This window comes from Calonectris borealis, chromosome 12, assembly GCF_964195595.1.
Source record: "Calonectris borealis chromosome 12, bCalBor7.hap1.2, whole genome shotgun sequence".
Taxonomy (NCBI): Eukaryota; Metazoa; Chordata; class Aves; order Procellariiformes; family Procellariidae; genus Calonectris; species Calonectris borealis.
This window is the reverse complement of record NC_134323.1, coordinates 2182825-2207583: the sequence shown is the minus strand read 5'-3', so window position 1 is coordinate 2207583 and position 24759 is coordinate 2182825. Positions and strand designations below refer to the sequence as shown.

Genomic DNA, 24759 nt, shown 5'->3' with positions numbered 1-24759 from the left:
GCAGGCCTTCCTCCTGCAGGCCGAAGCGCACCGCTCACCTTCGCGGAGACTGATCGTTCAATACACGTGTATTTGTTTCTGTATGCCGAGACCTTCACCGCTCCAAGGGGCCGTGCCTGCGTTCGCCTCGGGGGCGGCTGGTGGGTGACGGGGCACCCTGCCCCAGGCTCTGCCCCCGAGAGGCCGCCCCCCGGGGACACAAGGGGAGGCCGGCAGGAACCCCGGCAGCCGGGGGGACCAGGGGGAGGCGACGCGGCCAGCTTCTCCTCAGCCGCGCCGCTGCCCGCGGGGCGCTGGGCCCCGGCTCCCTCAGGGCTCCCTCAGGGCGCGGGGGGCCCCGCCGCCATGGCAACGCCCCGCCCACCTCCATCCCTGTTTGAATCCGCTCGAGCTCCCGCTCATTTCGCCGCAGCGGCGGCTCCCCCAATGGAAACGCGCTCCCCGGCGCTTGCCCCGCCCTCTATGGCCGTCAGGGGTCTCGCCGCCCAATCAACCGGGCGCTCCGTACGAGCCTCTGACCAATCAGAGCAGGTCCTGCCTCCCGTCCCTCTCCCCCTTCACCCGCCGCTCCCCGGACAGACGGACGGAGCGGCTGGCCAATGAAAGGTGGGCCTGGCCCCGGCTCGCCCAATAGAAGCGGGCGCAGAGGTCGCGGCCAGCCAGTAGGGCGGCGGGGGTGGGGCAGCGCGGAGCTCGAGCGGGGCGGTTGGGCCCGCCGGCAGGTGAGCGAGGGGCGGCGGGGACGGTTTCTCCTGGGTCGGTTCCCCCGGCCCAGCCTGGTGTCCGCCGAGCACCGCGGTGCGCGGCTGGGCCTCCGCGGCCGGCCGCTGGGGAGGGGCGCGGGGTCCTGCCGCGGCCTGGCCTCTCGAGGGGCGGGAGGCCTGGGTGGTGGCGGGCCGCGAGCCGCGGCCCGAGAGGGGGGAGGTCGGGAACGGCGTCCTGAGAGCTTGGAGGGTCTGCGGCTGTCGGAGAAGTCTCCCCCTCTCGCGCCGTTTATATGCCTGGTTCTTAGTTAAAATAAGCGAGCCCTGTAAAAATCTAGAAATAAACCTGTGCTTCTGGAGCGTGCGCTTAATTTTGGGTGGTGTCTGAGTTTTTTTTTGTTAACTTTATCTTAAAGCAGGTGCAACGCAATAACTCCTGGAGATGTAGAGCGGGGCCTGGATTGGCCTGAGCCAGCGCCGAGCGCTGCGTGGTGAGGAGACCCTCCGCAAGGGGAGGCTTGTGCTTCGGCGCTCAGCTTTCTGGTTAGTACTGCAGAGGCTGCTGCGAAGCTGCTGCTCAGACTCCGTCCTGTGACAGCACCCTGGCTTTTCTCATCTGGGCCCAGGAAGCTTCTTTATGGAGAGCTTCCATCTGCGGGCTCCTCCGGCGACTGCCGGGTGGGCAGCTGGCTGTCTCGAGGAAGCACTGGCCTTTGCCCCTTTGAGGAAGACTCCAAGATTTAATGGTGAAAATGCCAGTATTAACGTCTGTTTGGTTTTGGTTTTTTTTTTTTATTAGGAGTTAGTTAACCCACAATGGTGAATGTGTGCAGTATTTTTAAGTCTCACAGTTAATTTATGGGGAAAATAAAGGGTCTGTGATGCTTACAGGTGGCAATTCTATCGCGAATGTGAGTTTAGTGCTAGAGAAGCAGTACTTGGTCATTGAATAGTATTATATCTTGACTGTATGACTGTTCTGGTGGGAGGTGGCACTTAACATCTATTTTTGGCCTAACTTAGGCTGAGTTGGTAATTAGGATAAAAATTATAAAATGATTCATAAGTTAGAACTTCTTCAAAGTCCTATAAAAATATGTGAGCATTAGTACATCCCCATCTAGTAATTCTTATATACATGTTCTAGTTATTCTTTGTACTAAAAGCAGCCTTTGCTCTGTTTGCACAGCGCCTAGCCTAATAAGTTTTGGTGTGTGCTTTGAGCTCTTAAATAATGCTAAAGGTCTACAATTCCCAGGGCCTTTCAGGTTTATGATTGCCTAAGTATTTTTTGAGAATGTGAATGACCTTCAGAAGCTTGCAGAATTTAGTCCACACACCTCCTCCAAAAAAGGACTTTTTTTTGACCCGCCTATTTATTCAATTAATGAAATATTCTTGAACTTTTTTGTGTTGTAAGACTGCCTGTAGAACAGGGTGACTAAAATGCTCTAATTTGGTGGCTGACAGCAGCATAATAATTAGCAATGCACAGACTGTTTTCACCTCTGTTTTTCTTCAAAACCTGAGGTAGTACTTCTATTTAGGAGGTAACCTGCAATCTTTATCCCAAAGATGTTTGCAGGGCAACCATCCTTAAATAATATATGTGAGGTTTTACTGCAAATTTCATGTTTATCTGGTCGCAGGCTAAATATGGATCCACAAAGGCTGATGCTGTAGGTAACTTGCTACCCATAACGTCTCAGTCATGGGTTCTGCTGTGACACCCTTTCTGCATTGGCATGGTGTTGGCGAATATAAAGTAACTGAAAGGCCTGGTAGGTGAGCTGTGGGAAAGGGTCGCAGTGATCTGTCACCATAATGGAATTTTATTCGAAGACACTTGAAAATAAACCCACCTCCTGACAGCAATGCGACGGACAAAGGACTGCATTGTAGAGCTTGTTTCTGGCTGTGTATGTGGGTGTTAGTGCAGTGCTGCTCACCATGGAGAATCTCTAGAATATTTCCAAACTCTGTTCTCCAAGATCCACGTGAATTTACTGGCAAGTAAGTGATGCCAGCAAGAAATCCTTAACGTTCCATATTCATCCCAAGGCGTATTTAAGTCGATTTTGCAAATGTGCCTCTGGTGCTAGCTGCTGTTGAGCCAAAGTCCGGGACTCTGGGAGGGTGCTGCCTGCTATGCCAGCTCGCACACCTGTATCGTCTTGAGACGGTTTAGCTCCGCTGCATGTCTAAGGCAAAAGGACAAATTGTCTCTCGAGTCTGAATTCTAAAGGCTTTTGTAGTCACTGACTGCTGCACCTGATTCTTGCCACCATCAGGCTAGAAGCAGGGCGCAGACTTGCAGACTAGTTGTTTTCTTCAACTCTTTGCAGAAATGGCTCACGAAGAGATGGAAGTTGATCTCCAGCCAGTGGCTGGTTACTCTGTAGGGAACCTCAGGATGCTTTCCATGGACCCCTCTGGTCATGCAGCACTGTCGTCCCATGCCCCAGTGCTCAGTGAAGGAGGAGGCAGCGTTACCGTTCTTCCTGCTGATGACACTGTTGTCATACTGAATGCTGCTACGACAAGGGAAGGAGCTGCTGAGCCTGACCCGCAGCTGAGTCCTGCCTCGGCTCTCGACAGACTGCAAAGGCTACAAGGGGCACTTGATCCGTATCGGCCATTGCCTGTGCCACAGGTCGTGCAGCGTCCGCGAGTGAGGATTGCTCGCAGGCAACAGAGAATTGGTGGTTCCCAAAGGACGGTCAGTGCCAGGTAAAGCAGAAATGAAATTGGGTCTGAACTGCGCTCTTATCAAGTCTGGCATCAATCTCAAACTGCCTTGCTTCCTGGCTTATAGAGCCCAGCTCAGTCCAGGTGTGCAGTTGTGGCCAAATTCTGGGCAGCTCGCATACCGTTTAAGCTCAATAATGGCACAGCACTTTCTGATCTCTTCTGGCAGGATCTTTGCTCTTTTTAAGTGAATCCCCCCGTTTCTCATATCGGCAGTGGTGGTGGTGACTTCTGAGCCCTTCTACGCTTTCCATCTTGCTTGCAGAGCTTCTGCTCGCAGCGTTCCCTCTGCTCTGCCAGATTCCTGTCAGTGCTCCCTGCAGCAGTGCTGATTCTCGGCAGTTCCAGCCAGCATTTAGCTCAGTGGAGCTTGTGCCCTGTTTTGCATTTCGCCTTTGATTTGGGGATTGCCTGGTTAGGTTTTCTGGTGACAATTGCTGCAGAAACTTCCACAAACAGGCAAACTAATAATTTTCTATAGGGGTTTTTTTTGTTACCTCCAGGCAAAGAGAGTAAAAATTCTGTGTTTAATACCATTTGTGATGGGTTTAAAGGGTGATGAGTGGGGATGCTCTCCAGCCAGAAAGAAATCCCCATTTCTCGTTTGATTGGTTTTTGTCTCATCTTTGTGGCTTTTGTAAATGCCAAGGGGGAAATTATAATTAACTGGAGCATTGCCTTTAAATTCAGTGAGACCAAGAACTCCTCTCCTCCCAGATGATTAAACATAACTGTACTGTTTGCCCTTGGATTGCGTGTGAAGGTCACTGTAGTTCTCAGGGCTAGAAGGCAACCTGACGAACTTCTGCTTTGAATCTGAAGGATAATTGAGATGATAGCTGAACTGATGGGGGGAGAGAGAAGGATGTTTCTATCCAGGGATGAAGTTCCAGTAGAGAAGAAGAGGGGAAGTCGAAAGACTAGGCACAGAGTAGTCAATGGAATGAGACTCTGATACAAGCCTCGTGCATCTAATACTACCAGTGGCTATGGGAACCAGGTACCGATTAGGAGTTCCTTAGGCTACTGGTGAACAATACTTCTTTGCTTTTCTTCTCCCCACCACCACCCCACCCCAAAAGAAAACAATATCATTGTAATGAGAGGGAGATTTTCTTTGAGCTGAGCAAAATGAACGGTTGCTGTATGATACTGCTGATTGTTCATAAGGTGGGCAATTGTATGGGATTGGCCCTCTGTCAGAGAAGGTCTGTCTTGATAACTTCAATACCTTCCTATTGCAGTCAGAGCCTAGGAATTTTACCGCAAACAAGCGTGGAGAAACGTGCTGAGTCTTTAGCTTACCTGAAATAACTGTGGCTTTTATTTCTTGCTTTTCTGGACTCAGGGCAGCATTGGACAGTTACTTTCAACTCAGCAGGACCCAAGAGCCAGCTACAGGACCAGTTCCACGTCTGGAGCCCTCGCATACTGCGAGGGTCAGCCAGGAGCACAGCTCAGATGAAACAATAGAAGTGAGCGACTCTGACAGCAGCACTTCTGCTGAGGAGGAGGAAGTGGTGGAGGCTGCAGCACCGCTGTTACCATCAGCCCAGGAGACACCTCCAGCAGCTAGCTCGGGAGGTTTGTGCTATATTTGAGCAGTGCAGAGACTTATTTCAGAAACTTATCTTGCTACTTCAAAACTCAGTGTGGAAAAATCCTTTCGAGCTTCACAACAGACGGTGCTAAGGGATCATTATGCCGACAGCTGACGGGAGCAGGTTGCTACCACAAGGCTTTCTGGCAAGCAGTTCGTAAGAGCAGTAGCTCAATGGGCGATTGCTACTATAATGTTAAATACAATCTTTTTGCTATTTGCAGGCTGCTGCTTGTAAATAATCCTGGAAATGTTCAGAATAACTAAGTTTAGAGATTATTACTTAGCACACTTCTGCTGTTATATGTTATCAAGGAGTATTACTGAAGACATCAAGTCACGTCTCTGGAGATCAGCAGTGCTTTCAGTTTTCAGAGAAGGATCTGATTCAATATTTTTTAATTACTTGCGATTTCAGTCTGCTTTGGTTTAGAGTTTTCTTTTCATTCCTGTAACTTCTTGTGACACTTAGCTGATGAGGTAGAGATACTTAGGACAGTGGGCTGCTTGTTTGCCTTTTTCTTTCCTTGGCTTTTTCTGGCTTGTAATCGGTTATTCAACCTCATGTTGACAGGCTGCCACGCACTTCAGTGACATTGTGATGAACATACGCAGTTTATGTAAGAGTGACAAATAGTTATCTTGCTATTCAAGGTTATCGATGCCCAGAGAATAGGAGAACAAAATTTTTTTCTTTTTTTTTGCTTCAGTCTCTAAGGAATGTCCTTATGTTTCACTCTCTGCCCTTAGGTTTGGTTTTGATTGGCCAGCCCCCCCTCAACACTTTTTTTTGAGGGTACATCTATGAGGAGCCTTTTGAATAGATTCATTCTGCTTGCTCTGAGCTAGTCTTACACGTGACAGGAGCTCAAGCTGTTAAGTGCTGTCTAATATTGTGTGAACATATGCTCTCTGTTGGGTTTTCTGGAATCCCCTTGTCTTTTTTTCTTATATAAGCCACTGGTTCCTGTTCAGCCCTGAACCGTAGAGGCTGAAAACTTTATTGACATTAGCCAGGGTTAGGTGATACCTCTCCACTGGGTTGAGAATATCTGCCTCAAATACTAAACGTGACTAAACTCTTTTGTTTTGTCAGGAGATGTGAGGAGACAGTGATTTCTGCTCCTTTTTTAGTATGCTAGTGGTGGTAATCCAAACATAGCGTTTCTGTGTGCCCATGCTTCAACAGAAGGGCTAACAGAGGCCCACCACAAAAACATATGGCCCAGCAGAATTGATCGTTCGGATAACTACCAACTGGAAAACTGTTTAAGTCAGGGTGAATGGGCAGATAGCATACGGTAAATGCTTTCTTGGCACATGAAATATGCATGCTTAGATCCCTTGGCAAAATAAATTCTGCATATTGGTGCCTGTCTTTCTCTGGGCGGTGTAACCTTACATCAGCCTATCTCTAGACCTGTATGCAGATACGGTTGTTTCCAGCAGGTCAGAAAATCCTGATAACAATGGCCGTCTTAAAAGACCTCTCCTTTTTTCACTGAAGTTCTGCTGCTTTCTATAAAAGAAAACATGAAGTTCTTTAACACTACTGTTGATGACTAGAAGGGCTTACACACAGACTGCCTGACCTTCAGTGTCCAGGACACTGAAGCTTTGTGTGTAACCTGTGCTGTTGTTGCACTGCTTACCTTATGCCCCGATGATTTCAGATCAAGTCAAGGGAACTCCTTTTCCCCTCTTACGTCCATTTAAGCAATGCTTTCTTTAGTTTCCAGTCAGGCCCAAGCAGAGACACCTCAAGCTTCTGCAGAACATGGAAGTCATGAAGAGGCTGAAGTCCAGCAAAAGCAGGTAAGGTGACCTAAATGTTTTAGGAGACAGCTTAAATATGGTAAATGCTGCATTTGTCTAAAAAAAAGTTGTGTGGTTTCTTTTTTGTTTTTTTTTTATAATTTTTAATCTTAGAGAACTCCGCTAAAGAAACTGGAACCATCAGTTCCTGTGGCACCACTGGATGAGGAGGAAGGGGATACCTGTGCAATCTGCTTCGAGCAGTGGACCAATGCTGGGGGCCACCGTCTCTCAGCGTTGCGCTGTGGGCACCTATTTGGTTACACCTGCATTGAAAGGTGGCTCAAGGGACAGGCAGGGAAGTGCCCGCAGGTAAGATGGACATTTATGTGCACTGGAAAGGACTTGCTATCGGGTAACTTCTGCTGCAGGCATGAGCACCAAAACTGTTACAACTGCTTGCTGCATGAAGAATCCACCTTTGCCTGCTGTCAGAAATAACAAAAATCACCATTATTTTGATGTAACTAGGCCAGGAACAACTAGCACTGCTTTAAAGGGAGGATTCTGACTTGAATTTTTCTCCTGAAGTAGAGCATTTGTGAGTAGCAACTCACTAAGTGCTAAACCTGTAATTGGTTTCAGAACACTGCACTGTGGTCCTGGAGCGTGGGAATGGCAGACAGATCCCTAGAAGCAGTTAACTAAGCATAAAGAATATGTTATTGGACAAAAATCTGTTTGAGAACTGGTTTTAGCCGGTTAATATTCTGTTTTGAACTGCATCTGCTTTTGCAGCCTTTAAGCAGATCAGGTTGTCTAGGTAGCTTGCAGAGAGTGAACTCAGAAACAAGTTGCATCCTTTAACGTCTATTTACAAGTGGTAGATCTGCTTTTGAAGGTGCTCTTTTCAGTTTTGTTTCCATGGCTAATATTGATCTCTTTCGGTTAGGTCTACGTTTCTCTGTGATGTGCTTCCATTCCTTATTCCTTTTCTCCAGAAAGGAATGTTCACAAAAAATAGGTCAACGAGTACCTTGTAAATAGGATTCAGTTCTGCTGCTTTCCGAGTCGGTGGCTGGAAGCCCAGGATTTCTTTGGCTTTGTCATTTTGAGAGCTTCCATGGTCTTGCTTGACTTTGTGCAGGATTCCCTCCTCTCAACAAGAAACTTCCTGTTGATGTGCACTGCGATTAAACCTAAAGAATCACTGTTGCCACAGCAAAGGCTCAAACCTTATTTTTCTTATCCCTGTCAATTCTGTGTAAGCTTTTCTTCACCCACTCCAAGTCCAGACAGAATTCTGAGGACCTTCCTGGCACCTTTGCCATTTGGAATTTTGTGACTGCTTTCTTCTTGAACCCTAACAACTCCTAAGGGGTGCTTGCTCCCTCTTTTTCTTTCAGTGATGTAATTACTGAAAATTTCCTGGGAGAACTCGCTCTGGAGAGAACCTTGCAGCTAAATCATCTTCCCTTCATTTTCAGTTGCTGTCCTTTGCGACTGGGCATTCTCTGATTGAATAGCACAGAGTTGCTGTGTGTGGTGCTCTGTATACTAAGTGGCTTGAGTGCAAGTTACTGTGAAATTGCAGCATTCCTGATCCTGCCAGTGACAGCTGCTGGCTGCCAGGAAAGCTGTCTTAGCCACTTACTGCTCTGCAAGGCAGCTCTTTACGAAGGGAGGGGGGGTTGTCTGATCTGAAACTGTTGCCTGTGATATCTTCGTGCTACTAAATAATAGAGAAGTCTGCACTTTAAGTGCACATAGTAATTTAATGTTCAGCAGAGGTTACTTGATCTGAGTATTCACTGCCTCTTTTCTGATCGACAACGTATATTTGCAAAACAGTAAGCTTGCAGATGCCATAATTTCTTCCAAGTCCCAACTCAGGGAGGTATTATCATCTTTTTAAGGTGAATCTAAAGTACTAAGTGGTCACAGCTAGATGCACAGAATTATTGAAATATCCGACTCCCCATGTATGACCCATCCAGTGGGATGTCAGTGTTTCATACTGACGCTGGAATGCTTTTATGGATTTGGGCCTATAGGATTTGATCAAAGCAATATAGTATGTAAATAACAGAGTTGGGAGTATACTTAGGGGTTCCTAAATCCTTGTCTGTTGGCCAAGCAGCCAGTCTTGATGTTTTCAAAATAGAAGTTGGGCTGGTGTTTTGTTTTAGATCTTTTTTTCTCCCCATTTTGTTTTTTCTTTTTTTTTTTCCTTCTCCCTGGAACTTGCCTGACCATGCTGCATTGCTGGTGCTTTAGCAGAGCAAACTTAGTGGGAAGCAAGGAGATGCATTATTAAAGATGCAATAGGATACACGACCTAAACTGTTGTTGTAGCCCCGATTAGAGCTCTGGTGTCTGCATGAGGGAGTGTCTTGCAAACACGTTGTGGTATGTTTGTCTTTTTGTGGACTTGTTTTCAAGTAGACAACCCCTCCCTTCAAAGCTATAAGGAGTTTTCAATATAATGCCTAGCAACTTGTAGGGATGCATAGTTTGGACAGTTAAATTCTTGTAGATGAACTGAACTTGTCTTTTATTTCAGTGCAATAAGAAAGCAAAACGTTCTGACATTGTGATCCTGTATGCTCGTACTTTGAAAGCGCTGGATACCAGTGAACAGGAACGCATGAAAAGGTACGGAGTTTCCACGTAAAGATACGATCTCACTGACTGCATGCCACTGAAAGCTGCAGTTTGACTTCTGCTCTTGCTTTCATTTCCTGTATTGTCTAAAGCAATTTGTGCATTCCCTTGGGGATTATCATGGGTATGGCTGGCTTAACAAACCAAGGCCTTGCTGGGTTGCACATGTCTTACCTGGAAGGAGACTTTTCTTGTGCAACAGAATTCTTGAGTTTGTGCTTTGCAGCACTGAAATAGCAAAAGCTATCTTGTGCTGTATCCTGAAATGTCATTGCAGGAGAACATGCAGAGTTGTTGCCAAAAAGCCATATATTGCTAATTCATCATTAGATGAGAAAAGCGAGGCATAGTTAGAAATGCAAGGGGGGTGAATAGCTGACCTTTTCTGCCATCTTTTCTGCATGCATTAAACAGAGTAATCTCTCATATGAATCACTTTCCATCTTGCTTTGTCAAACTCTTCATGTAGTTTTACTTACAAAAGGTCAGCAAGCATTACTATGACTCTGCTTCCCCCTCCAACTTAAATGTAGACTTTTTATTGAAAAAAAGAAAAGCAGGTATGAAAATGGGGACTAATTTCTTTTCAGTAAGATGCTGTCACAGATACTATTCTGAAATTAAAAGGCTGCAGATGTCCGAGTTCTCCTGAATCTTGTAGTGAATAGAATTTAATTGGGGTCGTCTTCACATGTCTCTAACTATACTGCTGTTCTTTCAATGCAGTCTTTCAACAGAAACCTCACTATCCTGGTAATTATTAATCAGAAATGATTGAGGAATAACTGTCACGAAGGGAAAATATCTCTTCTGTCCAGATTGCCACTGCCTCATGGCGTTTGAACTGTACCTTTAGAAGGATCACGCTGCTTTTACTGGATTGACACTGCAAAACAAATGATAAATAAGATTTTTTTTTTTTTCAGAAGCACAGAAGGCATTTGGGTGTTTAAATCTTGTTATCTCTCATGGAGAGGTAGTTGTCTAACTGCTGCTTGTGTCTCAAGCTCGCTGCAGCCCTTCCCCACTTGCCTTACACCTCCTCTGCCTCCTGTTTTTGGGAGGCAGACAGCAATGACTGCCTCTCAGTCCACTTAAGTCGCTGGCAGTGGCTGCTTTGTGGCACACGGCTACGAGCAGAGGACAAATGTGAACGCTCATGCATGCATCAATATTGTTTGCACATAGCCTTGAATTAGGTTTAAGATCATGGGTTTTATTCTTCACATTCAAAAAAGCCAGCCTTCAGGCTCTGGGTACTTGTGTAAAGAATGTGTTTGCGATGGTTAAATAAAGCATTTCACCTGTTTATTCCGCAGAAGAAAAATAGCGTGAAGACGCTGTAGGGAAATGACAGAATTCTGTGCTTGGTAAACATGCAAGGCTAGGTCTGTATATTTAGAAGGTACTTAGGCAAGGTAGATCTCCCTGCACCTGAGCTACTGAAATAACTGGAATGTTGCAGCTTTTGAAGTGCAGAATGCAGTGGTCAACATAATAGACCAAACATGCAGATAATTTTAAAGAATACTGGTGTTTCTTCCCCCTCTTTAACTATTCCTTCATATGTAAAGCATGTATGAAAGAGAAATTGAAGTATGTTATCAAAACTGCTGCTGCTAAATTGTGTATATGCACAATTTTAGGCTTTTTAGGCTGAAGGTGAGGTAGTAAGTATGGCTTCTATATGGGCATTCACAGAGAATTTATCTGTATCTGTCTATTTCTGATACAGGTATATTTCCTGAAATACAAAATTAGTTACTGATAGTAGAAACAAGCTTGAAGATCGTACTGTGTTATGACTTGCTGTATTACTGACATGCTATGTTACATGGACATTGATGGTATAGAATTTGCTACTGTTTCTGTAGGGGAAAAAAAAACTGATTTCTCTTTCACGCTCCTCTCCTAAATTAGCACATTTATAAAGGGTGAGGAGAAAGGCTGTTGTTTCTGTGGAACAATACTCGAGTGAGTCATTCAGTACAATTGCATAACGGAGAACATCTCGAGGTGAATGTACTGGATGAGTGTGGTACCAGATTTTCTGTTACTTCTGAATTTACCTGACCAGGACTTGTGTTGGGATGAAGTCTGGGCATAGGAGTAGACAGCCCAGAGAAACATCCTCGGTAATACCTAGTCGTAAGGATTGCTTTTCTCTCATTCCTCCAGCTCTTTAGAAAAGGAGCAGATGTTGCGGAGACAGGCAGAGCTGGAATCTGCACAGAGCCGTCTCCAGCTGCAGGTTTTGACAGACGAATGCAGCAAACTCCGCAAGCAAGTTCAGGTGAGCCTCATGCTACTAATACACAGAGGATTCCCTTTCTCTTCAACCTGTCTTTTGCATGTTCCCTTAGAGGCGAGAAGACAGGCTTCCAGTTTTAATAAGCCACAAGGTTTAGTAAACTTAATTGGTGAATCATCAGGAGTATCCTAAACGTCCCAGGCTGGCATATTCATGTATACTGCATAACGCTGACCTTTTTTTGTGCTTCTGAGACTTAATCAAAGTTGCAAGTACAGCTTAGCAGTAGAGTTTCTTGGCTGCTGATGTTGCAGGTTCCTCCTCAGGTTTTGTGGTGCCTGGAAAGGCCTGGTGATACAGCACCAAACTTACTGTCCTCATCTTTCTCTTAGCTGCATCAGAATAAGCTTTGAAAATCTCTACAGTAAACCTGTAATGGGACCTATTATCACTAGTTAGTCAAGAGACTTTGAGAAGTACTTTGTGAAGAGGTATGGCTATTTGCAAAAGCAAAAGAAAACAACAAAAACCCTTAATTTTTTTGTGAAATTTTTTTTCTATGTAAGCACCTTCCGGAGCCATGAGACCTGGCCTGTCAATAGGGTGGGCTGCATGCATGGGCTGAACAGCTGCAAAGAGGCACCTCTGTCCCCTCAGAATACAAATTACTGAAAATAAATGACTGGTTGCTAAATGACTGCTTCCTTTCTGGCTCATGCAATACTGCAATATTTTGTAACCCATCACAGGTGCTTTTGCAGGATTCCTATAAACTGTGGACTTTACTGGTGCTTCCAACTGTGAATTATCTGGCATGTTCCACCAGTGTGAGGTTTTCCAATAGCCTCTTTCACAGCCAGTTTGCTACTTTTTTTGTTGTATGAAGTAGATGATATCTAATCTCTCACTGTCTAGTAATTTGCTTAATTTTGTGCTTTGGCTATTCATGGCTGTACACTAAGGAACATGCTCTTTACTGAAGTCTTCCTGTGTGATGTAAGATAAGGCTTTATAAATTGCTTGCCTAAATTCTTGCATGAAGCTGTATGCTCATCAGAGCTAGTAAGAAAATTGGTCCACTTTAAACTTTGGCTTAAGAAAAATGTGACTAAGATAAAACTGCAGGTCCATAATGTCTTCCTGCAATTCTTTTGGTGTTAAATGATAAAGTATCCAGTCTAACTGAATTGAAGTCGCATGTTATAAAGATTAAGTACCCTGTGTTCTTTGAGCTCTGTTTCAGTATTTATACTGCATTCATCACTGTCCTGTAGTGGTTAATGTGAATGCTGGAAGCAATTTTAAGGTGCTTGTTTATACTATGAATAAACTGAAAGTAAAACAATTTCCCGGGGAGCAGAAAATCAGCAGGAAGTCTGGAATAAGTCTAAGTTGTTTGATTATATTTTGAGCATACACCTAATGAGTTCCTTGTCTTATGAGAGGTCATCTAGTAAAGCAACTACTTGCATAGGATCGTTGAGGTTGGAAGGGACCCTGGCTGGGTAGCTTCAGCGTTGTGTTGGGTTGTTCAGGGCACTGTCATGCCGGGTGTTGAGTGTATGCGAGCAGATCGCACAGCCTCTCTGGACATCTCTTTGTTTGACCATCCTCCCTGAGAATTTTTTTTTTTTTCCTAACATCTAATTTGAATTTGCCTTGTTACATCTTGAGTCTGTTGCCCTGGTCCTTTCAGCAAGCAATGTTACGGATGGCACAAGAAAACTTGTTTAATTGGCATACAAAGCTGTAAGTCAATTTAGAAAACAAAGTGCTGTGGGATTACAAAAGAAATGTGTGAAATGTCTGTACACTCGGGGACATTCGGTATGGCAAAGTTCAGTTGCATAGAACTTTATTGGAATAGTTACGATGTTCATTGGTTGCATACAAACCTTGGTGTCTGAAGTCTTACAGAAAGCAAATGCCATTGGTTTCCCCCCAAAAGTCATTGTGTGAACCCTTTTTTGTTGCTAATGCGCTTGAGAGCTGTGCCTCATCAGCAGTCATGTCACTAGTTCTGACCTTTTTTTAGGTTTGTATGCATTTTTCCCTGCTCTTGTCCATTGTACTTTGTTATTGAAGTATTTAAGATGATTGAGGCTAGAAAAGGGATGTTTTGTAAGTCTTCAGCTATATGAAAATATATGATGAAAAGAACTTGAGGGGAGAGAGGGTAGGTAGCTAACTAAAACTCTGGAAGAAAGCTCTCAACAGTGTTGTTTCTATACGTAAATCTGCAGTGTGTGCTGTTCTGAGCTATATGCTGCACACTGCATGGCAGGTTCAGGCTTGCATTTTGGAAGCAGTGCTACTGAAGCCTTACTTTTGCCTAAAGTTTTTCTTTTGTGAGCACAAAGAACTTGGGAATCAGTACTGCAGTACTCCTCCTGAATCTGCCACAGTTTTCAGTAGAAGTTAGCTAACTCTTCTAAGCAGGCCATCACTGATCAACCGAGATTCATTTTTGCAAGTGGGAAACAGTAGCTCTGTTTGCATATGGAGCAATAAAGGGAGGACTGGCTGGGAAATGACAGGAGATTGCATGCTGCTGTGGAGAAGAAAGCAAGTGTAATTGTGAGCCTTGCAGAGGTCAGTTCATGTTGCTCAATGTACTGGAAAAGCTTTTTTTAAATGGGATTTTCAGAGCATCCAAAAAGAATTGGATGGCAAAATATCAATAAAAATTTGTGAACCTAACACCTTTAGAAAAATTTTAGGCTAATGGTTTTATTGCATAAAAATCTTTCATCTTTATGATCTTTGTGTTCACCTCCACTTGATGTCCGGGGAAGATCTAGAAGAAGTAAGTATAAACCTGATATTTCTTTCAGCTGTTACTTATAGTGAAGCTGATTAAAAATGCTCTGTGTCCTTTGACTGAATTTGAACCTGAACCAAAGGAAGGTGGAATGCCTGTAGTGCTGCACCGTAGTTGAGGTTGTACAGTCGTGTGTTTATCTCTATTAAATGCAAGGCTGGGGCTGCGTAGTGCAAGACAGCAGGCGTGGCTTCTGTAAGAAAGAGGTCTGCGGGAGCACAGCCAGAGCGCGACAGTCATCTGATAACTGCCTTTGTCTTTAAAGTTTCATATCAGCTATTAAGACTGTAACCTAATACTCAAAAGAAAACTGTTCTGAATTTGTTGTAGCTGGTGGTTTTCCTTTCCTATTCGTTGTGCTCTCCTGCTTCTCATGCATACTCCTCAGGAAGACTTCAGCTGTATATCCTCTTCTTTCCCCAACCTGTGTGACTGTGTTCATTCATCACTACAATGGCAAGCTGAAATCTAGGAGGCAGTCATAGCATGTGCAGAGACGAGTGCGCCCTTGAGGCCCTTAGTCAACACCCGGCATCAGGAAAACTCTGCAAACACCTTAAAGGAAGGTACAGGCTCACACTACCAGAAGAGTGTTCTTTTGAGCACAATTAGTGGAATTTGTTCTGCAGTGCAACACTCTCAACCATTTTGGTAATGTGTCTCCAGTAAGACTTCCTGATTCTGCTGGGCTTGTCCGTTTAAATGTAAACACTATACTAATAGTCCTTGTGGTGTTAATTGCCTGGTTTCCTTTTTAATAACTTGGGTAAAAGTTGAATCTTGAGTGCAGGTGACAAGGAGAGTTTTGTGAACTCCCCAGAGCAACAAATAATTTTAATCTCTTCTGATCCTCAGTGGTGGTTGTATCCTCCTGCCTTTTAGAAATAATGAGTTTATTAAATTTTTGATTAAAAGTCACTTTCTTCTAAGTTACCTGTGTTTTCACTGACTGCTCACTCTAAGCCCGAAGCTATAGCTTTCATCATAAGCATCCTGGCACACCACCCCCCTTCTTCCTCCCCAGGTTGTTTTGTCTTTGCTTGCTCTAATGGGATCATCTTGAGTCTTCAGCTTCGATTTTTATTCCCTTGGGGAATTTGCAATCAGCTTGATGCAAAACAGATCAGACCTCTGTAAAATATCAGAATTATTCTCCTCTTGACCAGTTTCCAAAAGTTATTGGTCTTGATGATAACTATTAATGTAGAGCTTGATCTTTGATCTTGCCTCTCTGAGAACTGCTGCCTTTGCTTAGATGTGAGTTAAGTGGTAGTGGCTAGTTCAATATCGAAGCTAGCCTGCAATCTACTAATATATTCATAATATCACCCTTGTGGCCCTTGTTTAAAAATTACATAGTATTTGAAGCTTAATCCATGTTGCTTAGAAAGCAGGTAGCAATTTTCTTAATATATACACTCCCTCTAATATCCCTGGGGTTCTGTACTGTCTGGTTTTGCCCTTGCATTACAACAAGTGGGTCAACATACCTTTTGGGGGGGCATTTTTAGTTGACTCACAATATGCCAGTGCCACTACTCGCATACCCGCCTCACCCGTGATGATCTCTGTGGAAAGAGGAATTCTAGGAATACCTTGTTGCTGATGGAAGCTGTCCTTGGCCATGTCTCTGCTGAGCATCCTTGGGCATTCATCAGTTGAGGTGGAGGAAGAGGGGGGAGGAGGCGGCAGAAAACAGGGCTGAAGCTCTTGAGAGTTGTGTCGTTCCTGGAATTTGCTGCCCAGGGTTTACAAGAACAAGGTCATCTTCATTAAATAGACTGACTTGTTTCCTGCAACGCCCTTTATGTTGAAACTTGGGCTTTTATTTTTTTATAGGGTATTCTGGAAATTCTGGAAAATGATTCTAAATGACTTTCTCTTGTGGTTTAGCTGCATGTAATACTTGGCAGTTCATTCTCTTCTAAACAGCATTGATCTGGTAATAATTGTTACTGGCTTTTATGTGTTGCCCAAGAGTCCTCTCTCTCACAGGGTCTAATACATACAATAACAGACTTTAAGTACATTCTGCCAGAACTTGCATAGCATTTTGAATGCTTTTGTTGCTCACTGTCATAGTCAGTGGACTTGGAAATCCAGCATTTCAGGAACAGCGTGGAAACTGGACCATATTCTCCTTCTTCATCTGAGAACAAGTACAGTTGGAGCATCTGGAACAGGTAGCACAGTAGGTTACATCGCCAGTGATGCATTAAAGCTCTTTGGGTCTTTTCTTTGCAGGAGCTGAAGGCTCTGGTGGCCCAGCACAATGTGAGTGCTTCTCAGCAACCTGGCAGCTCCCGCACCTGCCTCCCAGGCAGCCTCCCCTCCAGCCAAAGCCAGCGCAAGTACCACTTGGAAAAGGGTTTTGTGGTGTCTCAGACTGGGAACTGCAGAGTAATGGCATACTGTGACGCGCTGAGTTGTCTCGTGGTATCGCAGCCTTCTCCACAGTCTACTTTTATTCCTGGTAATTAAGCAAGTCAAGATTTGGGGGTTCATAGGTGAAAGTTAAATGTGTGTTCTACTTGCTCCCTGCTCCCCCCTTCTCTTGCCTGACCTTTGCATGTGCCTTGTAAACTGGGAATACTCATAAGACTCCCCGTAGTCTTATGGCCCCTGCATTGGTGACTTCTGCCTAGCGAGGTAACTTGTTTCCTCCGTCACTTCTACAGCAGAATCGTAGCAGAGGGTCTCTGGCTCTTCTGCTGAAGTGCCACCTCCACAGGAAGGTAAAAGATGTGTCTGGTACTCCTGGCAAAGGTGGGTCTTCTGAAAGAACAAGAGGCCAGCACACTAGGGCGTGCAGAGAAGCTTCCAGTGCTCAAGTGAGAAGCTTTGCTCCCCAAATTGTAGGTGGATTGATCCACATGTAGCTGATTTGTCAATACTCTTTTTTTTTTTTTAAAAAAAAAAAAAAAGCAAAAAACTTTTAATATGAATGATAGGAGTACTGTTTCCCAGTGAGGAAATAGGAAGCCAGGAAGTCACGGGCAGCTCTGTTTCTGTCACACTGTTATGGCCAGGGGGAAGTGACCTGATGTCTGGACCAGTGCCAACTTGCTTTTTCAATGAAATAGATGTAGAATTAGGAATCTGAGAGAGTTTGTTTGCAAAGTACTTCAATGCTTTCTGAACAATGAAATTTACTTTATTTGGTTAATGGTTTGGAGATTAATATTCCTTATCTAGGCGTAGCAAAATTGTTTTCTGCATTCAACTGACCTTATTTTTCTGGCTTTTGGAGCCAGGGAACGAACCTCTGAATGGAGGCTTTGTGGTGACTCTTGTAGCACACAGGTTAAGTTCACCTGTAAGCATTCTTTGCGGTGACACTTGTTCTCTTAAATAGCCACGTAATCCTACTCTGTGTGTCTTTATCTAGGCAAGAATGTCTTTGAATAAACTGGCTAAAGAGCAGCAGGCTTTTAACAAGAATTGTGACACTGATCCTGAGTTTCCTCTTGCTGGCTGGGATCCTTAAGGATTTAGCCCTGTTGCCATTTGAACTAAAGAATGATTTGTGGCAGTTCTTATCCAGAACAGCAAACAGCTTTTACGTGTTCATCCCACCACAGGCTTCAGTACAGACACTGTAGTTCTGGCATAGAATTGCTAGGTCTACACGTACGCCGCTTTGCGATAACCTGCTTTATTCTTCTTCTGTGACAGGTTGTGGTGTTAAGATGATGAGCGTGGCCAACCTGAAGAGCAGTCAGTACATCCCCATCCATAGTAAACAGATACGGGGCCTGGCTTTCGGCAGTCGAGCAGATGGCTTGCTGCTCTCTGCTGCTCTGGACAACACTCTCAAACTTACCAGGTGAGCTCTGCTGGGGGGAGCAAGCTGTCCCAGCGGAGTTTTGCTGTGTGCAAGAGACTGGGTTGGATTTTGTTCAGTCTCGCTGTAAATGTCTTGCAGCGCTTGCTATTCTGCTTTCCAAAAGATGCTGCTAAGATGAGATCAGGTCTGCATATATTCTTCCTGAATGTGGGCATCAACAGAGAGTGAGACTTGTTCTTGCTTTCAGATCCTTTACACGGAGGTGTTATGGAGCTACCTGTCTCTGATAATTTTCCTGTGGAGAATTCAGTGGAAAACAAGTAATTTAACACAGATTGGCCAAGTTGTGTTGAGAAAAAATGTAGCATGATGTATAGATATGAAATTTACTGTCCGCTTGGTTTTCTGTTACTGCAGGGAAATGTGGAGCATGGGAACTTCCATGACCGAAAAACAGAAACAAGGGGTATTTAGATTGGGCACTTTCTTCCCTGCACAAATGTTGGCTTCTCTGACTTAAACTTCTTGCAGAGCGTGGAATTCATCTGGGATATGAAATGCGTAGACAGCATTGTTGAGCGTGTGCTAGAGGAACACGGGTTCTCTAGAGCTAGCAGAGACTTAAAGCAGCAGGTTGGAGACTAATTACGCAGAGGCTGAGAGAAAAATGTATCCAGTCCTGGTAGAATTTACAGCCTATGAGTGTATTTTCTTGCTGCTCTGTGCTGCTCTTCAATCTTAAGCTTAAGCTGCTTCAAAACTGTGTTGGCTGATTGATTCTTATTGACTTACATGAACATCTTTATGCACATCTGTCAGTCAGTATAGGGTTAGGCAGGATGTATGTCTGTTATATGACTGATTAGTCGCAATTCTTTCCCACGAGTGAAGCAACGAAGAGAACTTAATCCTGCAACAAAAATGTAAAGAATGTTGTTTTCCTGTTACTATGTTGAAATGTTTGCTAGTCTAGTTAAAAGTAAACAAACCTGTCTGTTTCTAATGCTAAAATCAGCATGTCAGATTTCTAACTGATGAGGTTGATATTCTTTTCATGGTTTTAATCTGGAGAGTGGCTTCTCGTCGCAGTATCTGCTCAGACACTTGACTCCCATATCTGCCTGGCTGGCTGCATCGGAACTTGTGATCATCTTGCTTTTGTATTTGATTCCAGAATGTCTTGAAGTTAAGTGCTTGCTTCAGCAGCATCTTCATACTTCTTTCAGTCTCCCTTTGAAAGAAAAGTTCCCCTTTGGTCATCTTTCTTCTCTAGTTACTGATTTCATAGTCATCCTACCAAAAGGAATTATCCAAGATAATTCCTTCTGGCTTGCAAGTGTTTAAAATAGCACCATGACTTTGGGGTTTTTCTTTCCTGTTGTTTTGAACCAGTCACTGTTCTGATATCAAACTCCCAGTTAGTTTTCCCCCGCCAGGTTTGTCTTTGTGGTTGTTCCCCATATACTTACCTGGGAGCAATTACTTGCTTCTCTGGAGTTCTGAGCATAATCACCTTCTCCAGGGAGAAACCCATGTGTTGTAAAGGATATCCAGAGTTACTCTGATATGTGCTGTCTTCTGTCTCACACTTCTCAATGTGCTCAGCCTATGTTGACAACGCTGCCCTTTGCAAATACATTCTAATTTGACACCAACTTCACCTGCTATTCTGGGTTGCGCCCGTCTGTGTACTCTCCTCTTCTTCCTTCCACAAATTGAGTTTTTGAAGAATTAACACTATAAATGTGTTTTTAACTGTCTTTACCCCACTTGCTGTCTCACTCTTGCTTAAATTGGATTCTTTTGAGGCATAAGCACTGTTCCTCTCATGTAAAAGAGGGAAATAATTAATGGGAGATGTAATCTGAAGAGATGAGCCCTGTGATTTCAGGAATATGCGATATTACGGGATTACACTTCTCCTAATTGTTTCCAGAAAAGTAACTTGGCTTTCTCTTTCCAGTAAGGCAGCTGAGACCCTGCTCTGAGATTTCCTTTCCCAGTCTTCAAAGATCAATCTGGAAAAAGAAGCATTGGCCTGGAAGAATTATAAGTCACTTGACAATATCCAAGTGATTATTCTGTGTAGATTTTCCAGATTCACGTCTGGAGTAAAGGAAGAGTTAATTCAGAATTCAGTCTAAAGAGAGATGCTTCTGTCTAAAGACTTTAAAAAGCTAGATTTGCTTACCTTAATTATGCTATTTTCTCATCAGTAGATGCTTGTGCAATGGGCCAACACTTTGCTTTTCTTCTGCAGCTTGGCAACAAATACTGTGGTGCAGACATACAATGCTGGCCGTCCTGTCTGGAGCTGCTGCTGGTGTCTCGATGATACAAACTACATCTACGCTGGATTGGTCAATGGCTCCATCATGATCTATGATTTGAGAGACACGAACTCTCATGTCCAGGAACTAGTCCCTCAGAAGTCCAGGTAGGGCATAAGGATTTTTCGTTCCTCTCAGCTTCACTAATATACATTAAGCTAAACATAGCTTCTTCCATAAATCACACAGCAATTGTAATAGTTTAAATTGGTTTATGTGAATCTCTTGTTCAAAAATTCAGATTTAGCACAGATGTGAGAAGTCTCTCATAAGGTTGCATGGTACGTGTATAACTTGGTACGAGTGCTTGGCACCTGCATCATTTTAAGGCACACAGTGGTCAGAAACGGACCCACCAGTGCAGCCTAAGCAGGAGAACTGAATTTGTTTTGGAGCTGGGTTTAGTGTTTAGTTTGGAAAGGACAGATTACAAAGAGGTGTGAGACGCTGGTACTTCCATCTCTTCTACTCAGGGAATCAAATGCTGATTTACATGTATCTGATGTGTGCTGTCTGCTGCTTCTTTAAAACACAAGGCTCAGTCGTTAAGTTGAACTTCATTTATTCTTGACAAACTCATTGGGGTTCCTTGCATGAAGGACCGTTTTGTAGCCTGCTTAGGCCCTTTTTGTTTGCAATGTGGTTGGAGAGACAGGAGCTCTGAAGCGGTGCGGCAGAACGCCAGCACGGCTGCAGCTGGCAGCGCTGACTCTTGCCAATCGCACTTCCAGGTGCCCCATGGTATCGCTGTCCTATCTGCCCCGGATGGCCTCAGCGTCACTGCCTTATGGTGGAATATTAGCTGGGACCTTGGAAGGAGCCTGCTTTTGGGAACAGAAAGCTGGCAACTCCTACCGGCCTCATCACCTGCCGCTGGAACCTGGAGGATGCATCGATATTCAAACAGAGATCAGCACACGGCACTGCCTGGCGACATACAGGCCTAGTACGTAGCAGTGCGCATCCGCAGCGCGCTTTTCATTGCCACTCTGGCCTCCTGTTTGAGTTTGACAGCAGCTTTGGTGCTGAGGGCACAGCAGAAATGTAGTGCCTGCCCTAGCCAGAGCGATGAGCATCTGCATGTAGATAAGAATTGGGTGAGGACAAAAGGAGGCAGCTGCAGGGTGGTGTTGCTTGTATTCCTACTGTTAAAACTTTTCTGCAGTTAAGTTTTCCGAAGGTTACCTTTTTATTTCTGCCACGCAGGTAAAAATAATCCATGTGTGCGTTGTGTGATGATGGAACTGACTTGCAGCCCCCTGACAGAGGCCTCTGAAGATGTGGTGTGTTCTTCTAACCCGGTTCAGACTTTCAGTGCTGGGCCCACCTGCAAGCTGCTGACCAAGAATGCCATTTTTCAGAGCCCGGAGGAGGATGGCAGCGTCTTTGTGTGTGCTGGTGATGAGGCATCCAATTCTGCCCTGGTATCTCTCGTTCCTTTCAGTGTGGTGGAGGGTTTTATTGCAATTCGTAGGAGAGAAGCCTTATCAGTCACAGCATCAGTGTGTTTTGGTGGGAATCGTCTTGTCACGCACATTACCCTGTGCAGGGTGGTCTGCTGTACTTGCTGTGGCAGGTGTAACTTTCTGATAGCGTGGGACGCTCGACGTTAGCCAAGGCCTGTGGTCCGCATCCATCGAACGGGGAATGTAGGCAGCGAGCCCCTGTGGTCCACCAGCGGAATGCAGCTGGGCACACTGGCACAACTGGGCACTGTAAGTGGTGTGACAGACTGGGTGGGATAGCTAATGTGGCAAGTGCCGTGAGGGATGGACACAGGCTTTTTAGGAATGACGGGGAAGACGAGGAGAAGGGTTGCCCTTTATATGAAAAAGCATCTCAGGTGCAGAGGATGGACAAGAGGCTGCATAAGAGCTTGTGAGTCGGGGTCAGAGGAGAGGGCAGTCAGGGTGACATCGTGCTGGGAGTCTGTTAACGACCACCCAAGCAGGGGGTGAAAGTAGAGAAAAGGTCCTGTAAGTAACTGGAGGAAAGTCTTTTCTCTAGAGGGAGGAAGCTCTGTTCTGGATGGGAGGGGAGGGTCCTGCAGTCTTTGACCTTGTCTGTCCCACAGCTATGGGATGCTGGCAGTGGCTCCTTGCTGCAGAAGCTGCAGGCTGACCTGCCTGTGCTGGATATCTGTCCCTTGGAAGTGAACCAAACCCACCTCCTGGCTACTCTGACTGAGAAGATGGTGAAGATCTACAAGTGGCAGTGAGAGGGGTCCCTACGCCTGCCACGGAGAGGCTTTCCAAATGTGCTGCTGATTTAACCCTACACGACCGCTCAGTCCCAGGCTCTGCTGTCCTGCACGTGCTGCTTACAGGAGACAGGAACCGCCACAGCACCTTTCTGGCAGTAGGCAGGAACTGGGATGTGCTGATGCCTGGAGCAATTCCCTTCTTTCTCCATCTTCCTTTTTAGGTCTGCCCTTATTTCTTCTTTGGTCAATTTTCTTCAGTCAAACTTCGCAAGCTGCCTCAGCACAGCAATAATTCTTGGACTGCCTCCAGCCTGTGTTGCTGCGCTTTTTTCCCGTTTCCAGTGAATACAGCACAGGGACTTGCAAATCTCTTCTATGAATCAACAAAATAAGAGGAACTTGAAGACCTGAGACTCCCACTGCACTTTTCCATGGAGTCCTGCTGTGATTACTGGGTGACGAAAAGGTGGCAATATTGGCCTCTCGCTAGCATCGCTGATACTCTGTGTAAAAGCAAGTTCACTGCTTTAAAGAATGCACTCCCGTATTCTTTTGAAGGTCTAGGGTCAGTTGGCCGTTATTCCCTGATGAGGACAGACCCTGTTTTGTGGCCATGGAGAGAACAGGCTTGGAAAATCTGGAGAACCTTTTTGTTTCGTGGTTTTTTTTTTTTCCATAAGCCTATAATTTGCACTGTAATTCCTTAATTCTCTGCCCCCGTTTCCTTCCCCTTCTCTCTTCCCTGCTTCACCTGCAAGCAAACTTGGACAGTTTTGGTTGTGGAAGATGAAACTCGAGAAGTACAGGTAAAGAGGAGGAGATGATTTTTGTACTGTTGGCTGCTGAAGTCCATGCTGTCCTTCCTTAAAGACAGCCATGTACCGAAACAGACAGGACCTTGGAGAAGAATGCTGGCCGCTTTTTTTTTAATTGCGGGGCGGGGAGGTTTGAGGAACTGGTGGAAACTCAGGGATTTCATCAGCTTGCTTTCACTGACCTTTTGCCTGCCTTAAATCATAGTTGCCAGTTCACCGGCCGGTCACAGCTAGCTTCCAGTTGTATTTGTGTGCAAGCGTGCTGCAGGCTCGCTGGCTGACGTAAATCTGAGCCCATGGGGTGGGATCACAGGTCAGGGGATGTGTGCTGGCCGGGTGGGCTCTTGGCACCCTTACCATAAACGTGCTGAGGGGTGTGAGAACGTTTATCTCCAGGTCAGATCATGAAAGAGGACTTAGGTTTCATTTTATGTTTAACGAAAGCAAACTTGCAAGGATGTTGGAAGCTGCAAGACGAATTTCCCTGTGCTGGAAACGTATCCCTCGGCACACCTCTGCCTCTGGCTGTGGTAAGCAGCATCTGTCCTGTTCGGATTGAGTGTGCCACCACTTAAACTGCCAGAACAGTTTTATTTTCTGAAGTCTGGGGCGTGCACAGTATGATCCCGTTTGTCTTCCCTCTTAAAAATGAGATTGAGAAGATCTCTGCTTAACTTTATATTTTTCTGTATAGTACTTTGTTCCTATATTTTTTTATAGTGTAAAAATAAAGCGTTTATAGTTATCAAATATAACTGGTGCTGCTGTACTTTAAAAATGTCTCAGCGATATATACTGCGTATCTTGTGAACATAAGCATCCCCGTATGCAGGTAAGGTTTCTCATGCTTTGTATTGCTTCCAAGTCACGCTGAGCTTCAGACTGAAATAATGGAGGCTTTTAGTGGATGAAGAGTCCTCGCTGAACCACGCTGCTCTGACCAGGTGAGGGGGAAAGAAAAGGCTGAGCAAAGTCAGACCGTGCACCTGACACGGGACATCTTCTTAACTGGAAATAAACTCACTGACGTGAGACTTTCTGGCATTTTAGCAATGATCGGGAACAAAGGGTTAGTAGAAAG

General features: G+C 44.9%; 1 protein-coding gene across 4 annotated transcripts; it reads left to right on the top strand.

Annotated features, from left to right (window-relative positions):
• The first annotated feature begins 43 nt into the window (after positions 1–43).
• On the top strand, positions 44–24433 carry RFWD3 (ring finger and WD repeat domain 3). 4 transcript variants are annotated; one of them, XM_075160971.1, is made up of 14 exons: positions 44–80; positions 1121–1247; positions 3050–3434; positions 4801–5036; positions 6785–6867; positions 6982–7179; positions 9371–9462; positions 11650–11764; positions 16788–17016; positions 18219–18369; positions 20591–20767; positions 21392–21606; positions 21867–22084; positions 22735–24433. In XM_075160971.1, the coding sequence occupies exons 3-14, from the start codon at positions 3052–3054 to the stop codon at positions 22876–22878; spliced, it is 2241 nt and encodes a 746-aa protein (XP_075017072.1). In that variant the 5' UTR covers positions 44–80; positions 1121–1247; positions 3050–3051; the 3' UTR covers positions 22879–24433. The 4 variants fall into 4 exon arrangements, with proteins under 4 accessions (XP_075017072.1, XP_075017071.1, XP_075017070.1 ...); XM_075160970.1 differs by lacking the exon at positions 44–80 and adding an exon at positions 633–722 and having other exon boundaries at positions 1124–1247; XM_075160969.1 differs by lacking the exon at positions 44–80 and adding an exon at positions 673–722.
• Positions 24434–24759: the final 326 nt, after the last annotated feature.